General features: G+C 42.8%; 1 protein-coding gene across 1 annotated transcript in view; it reads left to right on the top strand.

Annotated features, from left to right (window-relative positions):
- Positions 1–12,974, top strand: part of cacnb2a (calcium channel, voltage-dependent, beta 2a) — a gene marked incomplete at both ends in the record, with an annotated part of 130,079 nt that overhangs the window by 108,441 nt on the left and 8,664 nt on the right. The window contains 2 exons of the mRNA XM_080752027.1: positions 5,693–5,802; positions 11,820–11,971. Of these exons, the coding sequence (XP_080608153.1) occupies positions 5,693–5,802; positions 11,820–11,971 (262 nt within the window). The remainder of the gene's footprint in view (positions 1–5,692; positions 5,803–11,819; positions 11,972–12,974) is intronic.

The following is a 12,974-nucleotide window of genomic DNA, read 5'->3' as shown; positions in this document are numbered from 1 at the left end:
CTGCAGGAAACCCTGTAGCGAGGCAGATAAAGTGCATATTACAGGTGAATCGTTCACTTGCGGATACAAGCACCAAAATTGGCACACATACTCCTTAGGCATTGCTCTTTTCAGAAAACCATCTGGCCAAAAAAAAAATCAAGATGGCGGCCAATTTTCATGATGGCCGCCATTGAATATACAGTAATCTTGCATTCCGCAATAAAATCCCATAGACTTGTCCTATTTGAATAATTTTGGTGTCAAATCATACATTTATCACTATGTAGAATCCAAATTTGGACCCATGGACTTACTCAATGGCTTCCTTGTACCATATATCAGTCCCGGAATCTTAATATTCTGCTAATAGTGTGGTGCGATGCGTCCAAAAAACAGCTCCCGTAGGATTTTTGTGCTAAAATTGATCTTTTTGCAGATCCTGGTTCTATAGAGTCCAAACTATGAGAAAATGATGGGTGTCAACTTTTCCGGACCCCCACCCCCTTTCTGGGGGTCATCTAGTTTGGGACCTGCATGCCAGAACAGTACGCCAGCCAGTTAATGTCCAATTTTCTTAATATTAGGGTTGTTTTGTAGGTTTTAAAACATTCTGAGTTCATTTATTACACTTTTGAAGCAGCCAGAATAAGCTTTCTGACTTTTGGTTGGGGTCTTTCCTCACCTGGGACCCCCCCAGATGGACCCCTGAGCCTATCTCAGTACTCGCTCTGCTCCTGCTCCAGAACAATGTCATATTAGATCATAATTGAAGCATAAACTTTTTTTCTGAAAACAAAAAAAAAGTAGTAACAAATACCAGGGGTCTTCCACAGGGGCTTCGGGACCCCTGGGGGTCCTCGGAGTTACTACCTAGTGTGATAAGAATTGTACTTCTAAGGATTTCTTTGCTAAAATGTATTTTTTTACTGCTTTGGCATTTATAGGGACCAAACTGTCAGAAAATGATGGGTGTCAGATTTTCCTGACCCCAGCCCCCTTTCTGGGGGGTCATCTATGTTAGGACCTCGCAGAACAGTATGTCAGCCAGTTAATGTCCAATTCTCCTTTTATTAGAGTTGTTTTGAAGGTTTTAAAACATTCTAAGTTCATATATTGCACTTTTGAAGCAGCCAGAATAACCTTTATGACTTTTGGTTGGGGTCTTTCCTCACCTGGGACCCCCCCAGATGGACCCCTGAGCCTATCTCAGTACTCGCTCTGCTCCTGCTCCAGAACAATGTCATATTAGATCATAATTGAAGCATAAACTTTTTTTCTGAAAACAAAAAAAAAGTAGTAACAAATACCAGGGGTCTTCCACAGGGGCTTCGGGACCCCTGGGGGTCCTCGGAGTTACTACCTAGTGTGATAAGAATTGTACTTCTAAGGATTTCTTTGCTAAAATGTATTTTTTTACTGCTTTGGCATTTATAGGGACCAAACTGTCAGAAAATGATGGGTGTCAGATTTTCCTGACCCCAGCCCCCTTTCTGGGGGGTCATCTATGTTAGGACCTCGCAGAACAGTATGTCAGCCAGTTAATGTCCAATTCTCCTTTTATTAGAGTTGTTTTGAAGGTTTTAAAACATTCTAAGTTCATATATTGCACTTTTGAAGCAGCCAGAATAACCTTTATGACTTTTGGTGGGGGTCTCTCCTCACCTGGGACCCCCGGAATGACCCCTGAGCCTATCTCAGTATAGTCCTTGCTCTGCTCCTGCTCCAGAACAATTAGATCATACTTGAAGCATAAAAGCTTTTGTACCTGTACCTGGGCTCTGTGGCTAATACCAGGGGTCTTCCACAGGGTCCGGGACCCCCAGGTGTCCTCAGCGTTACTACAGGGGGCCATCCAAACGGCTGTTTACCCATATATGGAGACCCCCTGGTACCCATATATGGAGGTCCATGTACTGTATATGGAGATATGCTGTGAGAGCCCAAACATGCTTACTCAGTTATTTGTTATGTGAAAGTACTATGATGTCCATGACAACTGACAACATACCCTTTTATGCCCATACATGGAGATCCCTGTCTGTAGAACCAGTCACACAGATATGGGCTGTCTTGGCCATCTGTCTTGGCCATATATGGATTCTGTTAGTGTGGTATGTGGCCAATGTGTCCTCCATATATGGGCATTCCCATATGAAGTCCTGTTAGATATGGGCTTAATATTGAAGACATCAGGGAACTCCATATATGGACCTTGTCATACATCTTGAATCTATGACCTCAGCATCAAAGGCTGGATTGGGGTATGTCCCTGTGACAAACTATTATCATGTCCACTAGGGGTACTTAATGTACATCAAGCAGCCTCACAGAAACAGGACATAGACTCCTGCCCTATGAGCCTCAGGGCTGGGCAGTGGGTTGCCTTTGGCCAAAGACAGAACTTAAAGTGGATTCTGTTCATGACCTGTGTTGCACTCTTGCAGAAAAGAGCAAAGGGATGCTCTTCTTCCATGCCTTCACTGGCTGCGATGTTGTTTCAGCATTCCGCGTAAAGGGGAAGAAGTCTGCGTGGCAAACCTGGAATGTTTGTGATGAGGCTTCTGGTGTCTTCAGCAAACTCAGCCATTACCCACCTGTAGTGGATGATGAAGACCTGAAAACCTTGGAGAAGTTTGTGGTCATGATGTACGACCGATCCAGCACAGCTGAAGGTGTCAATGATGCGAGGTTGGACTTGTTTGCTCGGAAGCAGAGGCCATACGAAGCCATTCCTCCAACGCAAGCAGCACTGAAGCAACATGTGAAGCGTGCTTCCTATCAAGCGGCCTGCATCTGGAGTCAGTCAACAGTATGTCAACCAGAAATGCAGACTCCTGACAACTGGGGCTGGACCAAGAAAGGAGATCTGTGGCAGATTGATTGGACTGAGCTCCCACCCATTGCAGAGAGTTGCCAGCAGCTGACCAAGTGTGGATGCAAGTTGGAATGCTGCAGTCGATGCAAATGCTACCACTTTGGTCTGACCTGCACGGCACTGTGCAGCTGCAGGTGCGAGGTTTAGAAGCGTTGTAGTATAGGCCTACTATACTATTGTACTATACTGCCTAGGCCCTAGAAAAAAAGAAAAAAAAAAGAAAAGAAAAAAAAAAAACTACCTCCTGCCTCGACGGGATCATCACCTTATCGTGGTGAGGCAGTTTGCGTGTCTCCATGACCCCCAGAGCTATGTCGGCAGGAGTCTTGTACTCCTGTACTCCTGGCAGGGTTACCCAAGTCGAAAAGGTCGAAGAATAGAGACTAGACAAAGAGTGATCCCACGGCGCTATTATATCTACCATGCATTTTAGCCGCGTCAGCCTCTAACTCTGTTGAGTTACTACATTACTACATTACCCCCCCCCCCCCCCCCACACACACACACACACACACACACACACACACACACACACACATACACACTATAAACCTCTAACAATACTAAGATATACACTACCACCCATTTTATCCGAGTCAGACATAACACAAACCTCTAATTTAGCAGAATATTAGGATTCCGGGACTGATATATGGTACAAGGAAGCCAGTGAGTAAGTCCATGGGTCCAAATTTGGATTCTACATAGTGAAAAATGTATGATTTGACACCAAGATCATTCAAATAGGACAGGTCTATGGTATTTTATGGCGGCCATCTTGAAAAATGGCCGCCATCTTGAAATTTGATTTGGCCAGATGGTTTTATGAAAAGAGCAATCCCTAAGGAGTATGTGTGCCAATTTTGGTGCTTGTATCCGCAAGTGAACGATTATTTCTGTTATCTGCCCGGCTACTGATACTGTGCACACACACTCCCTGGATGCCAATTCAGAACCTTTGCCGCACATTCTTCACATGTTCCTGTTCTAGCACCACCATGAGGCCGATTGTTTTACTCTGTACTCCTACAGATTTTGTCCAAAACTCACGCTAATTGGTAGACAGTATCTCTATAGTCATGTGATCAACATGGATCTGTCCTGAATGGCTAAGATTGGCTTCCAAAGTTTGCAAGATTGTTTTGTTTTGAAGAATGCGTCAAATCATGAACGCAGCTTGCGATTTGTGTGACATCTTGCATGGACATTTCCACGAGGCCGAGGAACAAATGCATTTTTGCCAAATGCATTTTTTAAACAAATGCCTCAAATCATGAATGCAGTGTCCGATTGCCATGAAAGGCCGAAGAAGACATGGCACCCTTTTCACATCGGCCTATGCGCCACCAGGAGGCCACAGTAACCTACCTGACCTGGCGAAGACCTGGTTCGGGAAGAGCACTACTTCCAGTAGGGGTGTAACGATATAGTAACAGCATGGAAATATCGTTTTTAACTTAAAAAATTGAAGCATATCGAAAGCTAAAATCGTATCGTATCGTTTGAATTTGTATCGTATCGAATCGGCAGTGCAAAGACTACCTACTTGTGCATTGTATTTAGCATTTTTAAGAAGAAAAAATTAAAAGGAAGGTTAATTACTTTTGCTTTCCATATACAGTAGCTACACTGGTCTATCGATAAATGTGTATAATCTCTGGGTTCAAGTCAAGGTGCGGGTTTGTCAATATACAATGTCATTGTATTTGGCAGATAATCAATGTGTTTACTTATTTATATCCATAATAGTGCATGTTTCCCATTAAAACCTGCACTATCCACACCTTTCACACAGATTTTATTTCTTTGCTAAATAGTTACTATATCGATTTTAAATCATTGAATCAAATCGAATCGTATCGTATCGCATCGCCATGAATTAACCAATATCGTCCATGTACCGGTATCGTATCGTCACGTCAACCATGTATCGTGATATGTATCGAATCGTTATAAAAATGTATCATTACACCCCTAACTTCTAGTTATCTCTCTCTCTCTCTCTCTCTCTCTCTCTCTCTCTCTCTCTCTCTCTCTCTCTCATACTAGATAGGCTGGTATTTAGCTGTCCCCTGAGGTTTTACAGAGGGGAGTGTGCAACAAGTTTGTTTGGCCTGGAGATGTGTGCAGCTTCTTTAAATAGGCCCTCTCCATGTCCTTAATAGGCTATAGTGGGCCCTGGAGCAGTGCAGGAGGGGTTCTCCTCACAGAGTCTTATGGTCTCTGTCCCGTCCAGCCCTGTCCAGAGCCATAGTTACACAACAGCCACCCACCCATATCCAATCAGCTCCTCCACAGATGCAGTGAATTCTGCCCCCCATCACTCCTGGCAATATGATTTAACACTTTTAAGACCTGAATCAGATTCTACAAATGCCTTCTAAATCAGTAGTTCTCAAACTTTTTCGTGCCAAGGACCACCAATATGATATGTATTTGGCCGCGGACCCCCATCTGAAAATGTTTTGTGCCAGGGCCCCCCAGAAGAGAAGATTTGTGTTTAAAGAATTAAAAAATTAAAAAATAGCAGATGTACAAACCTGTAGTACAGTACGTTGTGAGCTTTTCAAATAGCCGATGTATATAGGGTTAAAGGATTGTGAAGCTGTATTAACTCATTTCGCTGGGGAGACCCCCTGGGGACCCCTGAGAACCACTGATCTAACAAACTCGCACCTCCTCTCCTCTCCCTACTGCTAAGACTGCTCTGATCATCATGATATTTATTGATCTACCACAGTTTCTCTGTGAAAGTGTTTACTGATGTTTGTTTAGTGTGTAAAATCGTCATCCTCTCGGTGTAATAACCAAGTGTTTCCTTCCCTCTGTTCTCAGAATATCCATCACTCGAGTCACGGCGGACATCTCTCTTGCCAAACGTTCAGTGCTGAACAACCCTAGCAAGCACGCCATCATAGAACGCTCCAACACACGCTCCAACTTGGGTAGGTTGCTGTTCCAGAAGAAAAATACCGGTGGTGGAAAAAGTACTCAAATGTTTTACTAAAGCAGGGGTCTTCAACGTTTTCAGGCCAAGGACCCCTTAGCTGAGAGAGAGATGAAGCAGGGACCCCCTCTACATATTGTATAAATGTGTGATGCAGATTTCAGATTCATATAGACTTGTTTGACAGCACTGTCATCTGTCTATGTTGGATTTGTGTTTTTAGTTAACTTGACCTTTCACTCTGTACTTGGTCTGCTCTTTTTTACCTCTACACAAAAACTATTTGTCAAAAATAGCCGATCTACAAGCTCTCAACGCCTCGCAGGCGTTGATAGCTTGTAGGTCGGCTATTTTTGGCTAAAGTTCTCCTCAGAATAGGGATGCAAGAGTTCAAGTTGTTAATTTAAAAGAATGATCCTATCACAAAGATTTGGTGGCCCCCCTGTAGTAACTCTGAGGACCCTAGGGGTCCCTGACCCCCTATTGACGACCCCTGTACTAAAGTAAACGTATCAATACTGCAATGCAGAAATACACAGAGTATTTCACGGTCAGGCTGCAGTACTTCTTGCATCACTGAAAAAGACTTCCTGCCTGCTAACATCTGCAGGGTTTCATGCATAATTTTTCTCAAGGAAAGTGGCTCAAATTATGCAAAAAAGGAAGGAAACAATTATAGAAACTCTAAACATTGTCGGAGCCAAGAAAAACCCAGAGTGGTCAATTGGGTCGTGAGTTAGGTTTCTGTTTGGAATGAGAGATAGTGGGGGGAAAAGGTGGGGTCGGGGTAATGAAGCACGCCATTCCCCCCCCCCCCCCCCCCCCCCCCCCGAGTATCTGTACTTTACTTCTTCTTTTTGGATATGTACATTGCAAAGACAATAGCAGATCAGCACAACAAGTCATGATGTGATGCATTTTGAACTTGTAGTTCTGCTGTTTTCACAATTTAAAATGTCTTTAAATGCCAATGGATTGATATAAAAGAAAAAATACAAATTCAACAGAGCAACTTATACTGGTAAGTTGAGTATAATATTTAGATCTATACTTTGACTCAAGCACTGGAGTTTCCAGATAAAAACGGGTCCAAGAATGGCCTGATGTGAACCAGGGGTTGATTGGGGTCGAGCTGCGATTACAATCAAACACATTCCTGAGTGGGGGTCTCACGGAGGTCAAGACCGACAGGAGCAACCGCCCTAATCTTCACGTGCTATCACTGTGTGAGCAGCAGATGCAGCACACACTGCTTCAGATGTAGACAGTCCCAGATGTGTATGCTCGGCTGATAGAGACGCTTGGAGTCCATGAACTCTGGGGGAACGCCAGTGGTCTATTACAGTGAATCTCAGCCCTTCTATTGAGCTATGGACCAGTGGCATTTTGTTGCTGTCGGGCAGAAACATCTTATCTCCAATATATCGTCACTGCCGGGCAGAAACCTTGTATCTACAAGTTTCAAATTTGTACATTTATTCGCAAAGTAAAGCACTGCTTCATCACACAAGGCCATCGCACAAAAGTAGTGAAAACAGCTGATCTACAAGCACACAACGCCTCGCTGTGCGAGGCGTTGTGTGCTTGTAGATCAGATAAATACAAAGTGAACGGTTTTGGACATACAAGGTTTCCACCCGACAGTGACGATATATATTTTTTTTCCCCCATAAATCGACACCCTACTTGATCATCATAAAAGCATCACACGTAGCAGAGCACGTCACTTTGTGCTGTGTTTTGAGCTTGCAAATCTGCTACTTTTGAATTTTAATCCTGAAAAGTAAGAGTTTTGGACGATATTTTAAACAATCCTAAAGGACGACCCCAGCACCCCACCTCCCCACAACAATATGTATTTAGTGTATAATAGACCCTCCAGAAAAACTAGGGCAAAAATCTTTGATTATGCGATGAAATATGAAGGGTTTATGTGATTTTATGCTGTGAAATTGCGGAAAGTTGTGGAATATGCGAAAAGTTGTGAATTACGCAAAATATTCGGGGGTTTATGTGGTTTTATATGCTGTGAAATATGCGGTAGTCCCAAAATATGCGGGCGAATATGCAGCCTTTTTGAAAATATGTGACCCCCGCATAATCTGGGGCATTTGGCTGTGCATTTTCCCATGGACCACCTTAAATCATTCCATGGTCCGCAGACCACTGGTTTAGAAACAGTGGTCCATATATCCTCAATGTTTAATGTCACTCCCAGCCAGGACAACAATACTTAACAGCCTCAGCTACTTTCAGCAGTGCACTGTCCTGCCAAAGAAGAAGCACACGGCATGAATGGACTGCCCTTCTTCTCTTTAAAGATACATCAGGACTGAGACATATTTAGAGCTACAGTTTCACCTCACGTTATAAGCTTTTAACTGGAAGCCCTCTTGAACGATTTGGACTGTGGACTGGTTTTGGTGTAAGACCCGATGGCGATTCTAAAAATGCCATCTAAATCAGTAGTCCTCAAACTTTTTAGAATTCAAAATTATTCAATATTTTTCTAAAACGTCCAAATAAAACAGATGTAGCTGTACTGAAAGTTCTTAAAAGGGGTGAAATAATAGTCCGAAAATATGTTTAAGACAAAGTTTACTTAAGTTCTGGCAGGTTGAATACAAACGAAGAAAAAGATACAAAATCGTCTTTTGGGTTACAGCAGCGTTAACGTGAGTCTGTGTAGCTGGTCAGCTCTTGCACAATATATCAACAACACTGAGGCAAGCGGAAGTATAGTTTTGCCGGCTATTTTCAGGTTGTCACATGACACAATGTTAAACGAAAACGTAACTTCCTGTTGTTCCCTTCAGAGTAAAATGTCTAAGTGGTTCCAAGTAAAACACAATATAAATTGCAACAAATACAAACGTGCATGCATTGAATGTGTTTTTAACTGTAAATAGCATTTCTTTTTAACTGTTTACTATTTATTAACTCAATGTTTTATCACAAATGAAATTAGACTTTTTTAACCACAAATCAATATGATTATGAAATAAATCACAACAGTAGCCTACAAGCTTGCATGAGCAACACTAAAATCTAAAATGACACAGATGTTTCCACAGTTTTAATGGGTTATGGCAAGGGTCTTCAACAGGAGGTCTGGGACCCCTAGGGGGTCCTCAGAGTTACTACAAGGGGTCCTCCAAATCTTTGTGAGATAGAAGCTTTTTTATATTAACCACTTGAAGCCTAGCGTCCATATTCTGAGAACTTTAGACAAAAATAGCACATCTACAAGCTCATAACGCCTCACGCTAGGAGGCGTTGTGAGCTTGTAGATCGGCTATTTTCGGCTTGGTATAGAGGGGAAAAAGAGCAGACTGTACTGAGTACTGAGTGAAAGGTCAAGTTTATTAAGTATTGACGGTTCAAGTGGTTAAATACCTGAAAACACAAATTGACATGAATCCAAAATACACTGATGATTGTGCCGTCAAACGATGAAACTACATCGCGTCTATGGGTTTTGGGGGTCCCTGCTTCATCTCTCTCGACTAAGGGGTCCTTGGCCTGAAAACGTTGAAGACCCCTCGGTTAAGGTGATACAGTACAGCCTTTTGCACTTCCACCATCAAACCATCAACACAAGAAGTGGGAATAGCAGCACTTGCAAGATGAAAAGGATTGACTCACATGCATAATGTTTAATTAAGCTTCTTCAGGCTGACACGTTTCGGCCGGACCTTCATCAGAGCAAATGATTTACCATATCACATCCAAATAGGATTTGTGTCAGAATTAGTGTAGCCGGTTTGATTGAAAAAGTGGGAAATCAAGCATAATTGTTTGTGTACCAATTATTACATCCGGCCTGTGGGTAACATTTTCAGAAACAAATTAATGGGATGGGATGCATTGTCAGAGACGTTGCACTGTTCAACAATGTTAGTGCACAAGAATGATTTCCTATGCAGTGAGAGCTTCTTGGAAATTAATCAATGATTAGCTGCCTCAGAAAAACTTCACGATTACCTACATGTACATTATATGCAGTGGTGGAAAGTAACTAAGTATATTTACTCAAGTACAATTTTGAGTTTTTGTTTTCTTTACTGGAGTATTTCATTTTATTTTATGTTTTTTTTTACCTCCTTACTCCACTACATCTCAGAGACAAATATTGTACCTTTTACTCCACTATAATTGTTTGAAAACTTTAGTTGTTACTTTGCAGATTTAGATTATTATTACAAAACATACATTAACCACTTCAGCCATGTTTAAACCTTGCCTATTTGAAAATAGCCGATCTGCAAGATTACAACGCGATGCATTGCGGTGTGTTGTGAGCTTGTAGACCTGCTATTATACATTTTACACACTTTTGAAATGGGACATTTCATGCATACTTTTGTACTTTTACTCAAGTCCATTTGGAAAACCATTGCAACAGAGCATTTCTACATTGTTCTGCACCCACACCAAAGTACCTGTGAGAGTAGAATCCGCGTTCCGCCGATGCGTTTCAATGGGATGGGGGCGTTTTTTTCTGTCAGGAATGGATATCTGCCTGCCGCGCCAACCTTTCGTTTATGCTGGAGCAAATAAATACTCCACGCAGATTCTGGTTTCCCCCCTCTGTCCAGATTGGGTGAGTCGAAGGCGTAATGGGGAGGGTTCTGAAAGTGATTGACAGGCGCGGCACTGGCTTTGGAACAGAATGCGCTCGCTGCGTTTTTAGTCAGCCGCGCACCAAAAGAGTTTATCCGCTGGTGACCATATTTTGGTGTGTGTGGCTGTGTGCACCCTTAGGGTGCCCTCACACCAAAATACCTATGAGAGTGGAATCCGCATTTTGCCAATGCATTTCAATGATAAGGGTGCCCTCACACCAAAATACCTATGAGAGTGGAATCCGCGTTCCGCCAATGCATTTCAATGAGAGTGAAGCGGAATCATGCCAGCAGATGATTTCTGCAAAAAACGTTCCCTTCTCATTGAAATGCATTGGCCGAACGCGGATTCCACTCTCATAGGTATTTTGGTGTGAGGGCACCCTTAGGGAGCGTTTTTTGCAGAAATCCTCTGCTGGCATGAAACCGCTTCACTCTCATTGAAATGCATTGGCGGAACGCGGATTCCACTCTGATAGGTATTTTGGTGTGAGGGCACCCTTATAGTAATTACTACTTTTACTTGAGTAAAACATTTGTGCACTCAACCTGGGGTCCAAGTGAACCCTTACGGGTCTGTATCTGTGAGAGTGTACCAAATGGGACCACTCTCGTGGTTAAATAAACACTGAGGAGTTTACAGTGCAGACTGAGCTCCCAGAGACAGTACGTGGTGGAAAAAGTACTCAAATGTTTTTAAAAGTATCAATACCACAAGTAAAAGTCCGGAAATTCAAAATGTAATTGAGTAAAAGAACTAAAGTATTGGTATCAAAATATACTAAGTACCAAAGTAAAAGTACTAAAATGTTTGAAAATAGCAGATCTACTGGGTCACAATGCGTCACGATCGTTGTAGATCGGCTATTTTCAAACACCCTATGTATAAAATAGGTCTGAAGGGGTTAATGTATGTTATATAATACTAATCATTCATATCTGCAAGACTGCAAAGTAACTAGTAACTAAATATTTCAAATAATTGAAATGGAGTAAAAATACAATATTTGCCTCTGAGATGTAGTGGAGTAGAAGTAAATGTATTGGAAATTGGAAATACTCCAGGAAAGTAAAAGTACCTAAAAATGCACTTGAGTAAATGTACATAGTTTCTTTACAGCACTGTCCAGAGATAAATAACAATCGTATCGATTGGGCGGTCTGTGACCTGATCTAAATTATATCAAATTGGGGGTCCTTGAAATTGAAAAGGTTGAGAATCACCGCAAGTAATCCATTTTCTCTCTCACACGAATGGCTGCTAGTCCTGTGGCGTATGTTAGCATCAACCCTGTAACCTCACACTCCTAACAAGTGTGATCTCATCTAATGCAAGCCAAGGTGTTGTTGACTCATGCCCTCTCCCTTCCTGCCCTCGCTCCCCTTCCAGCCGAGGTCCAGAGTGAGATCGAGCGGATATTTGAGCTGGCTCGGACCTTGCAGCTTGTGGTGCTGGACGCTGACACCATCAACCATCCGTCCCAGCTGGGCAAGACCTCCCTGGCCCCCATTATCGTCTACGTCAAGATTACCTCGCCCAAGGTGAACACTGTGAAACCATATGTTGGCCTTTTGTAACATCTATCTGCAGGGGTGTCGCACCAAATTATGGGCCCTGGGTACTTTAACTATTGAAAAATAGCAGATATACAAGCTCACAGTGTGGCACAGAGTGCCGCACTGCGAGCTTGTAGATCTGCTATTTTTGAAAAGTCGTGTCTTTGACATTTTTCAAATCCCTCTAAGGTTTTTTGAAAACCCTATGTTTCTATGTCTGTGGTGCTCAAACTTTTTCATGTGAAGGACCCCCAGAATGATACTGTATGTATTTGGCCACGGCACGGACCCGCCATCTCAAAATATTTTGTTCCAGGGACCCCCCCAAAAGCAAAATTTGAGTTACAAACGTTCGCTTTAAAAAAAAAAAATAGCAGATCTACAAGCTCACTCTGCTATTTTTCAATAGCTAAATTATAAAATAATTAAGGCCCCTCCACCTTGGGTCCTAGTTACTCAGTCTGTCTATCTATGAATTCACGGAACCTGTGTTTTTGTCTGTCCCGGGCATAACTCGGGTGCTTTCCGACCAAATGACCCCAAACTTGCTGTGTGTGTCCCAAATGGCCTGGGCTTAGGCAGTTTAGTTGGGCCTGTGTTGGATTCATCGATTCTCTGTGGGTATACTTAGGCACTGGCTTCCCTGATTTGCCAACCTGAACCATTGGCTTCACGGATTGCCTGAGCTCTGTAGGTCTTTGCACACTGCTGCGTTTTTCGTTGCGAAATGCGTTTTTCAGGGCAAGGAGAGAGAGAGAGATAGAGAGAGCAAGGGACTGAGTGGTGCGCGAAACGGGCGGCAGTGTGCAAACGTGATTGACATAACGTGAGGTTGATTTTTTATTTGCACGCTCCGAAATTCACTCTGATATTCGGCCCGAAAAACGCAGCAGCTTTAGTCACGTTTCCGCCGCTTCGCCAATGTCAGTGGCAGCTGTCAGAACCAGGAGCGAGAGAATGAAGCAATAAACAAACAACGGGAGAGGTC

Source organism: Nannobrachium achirus (assembly GCF_963921795.1).
Source record: "Nannobrachium achirus genome assembly, chromosome: 21".
NCBI classification, from domain to species: Eukaryota; Metazoa; Chordata; class Actinopteri; order Myctophiformes; family Myctophidae; genus Nannobrachium; species Nannobrachium achirus.
Note: the sequence above shows the minus strand (reverse complement) of the source record. Positions and strands in the feature narration are given on the sequence as shown.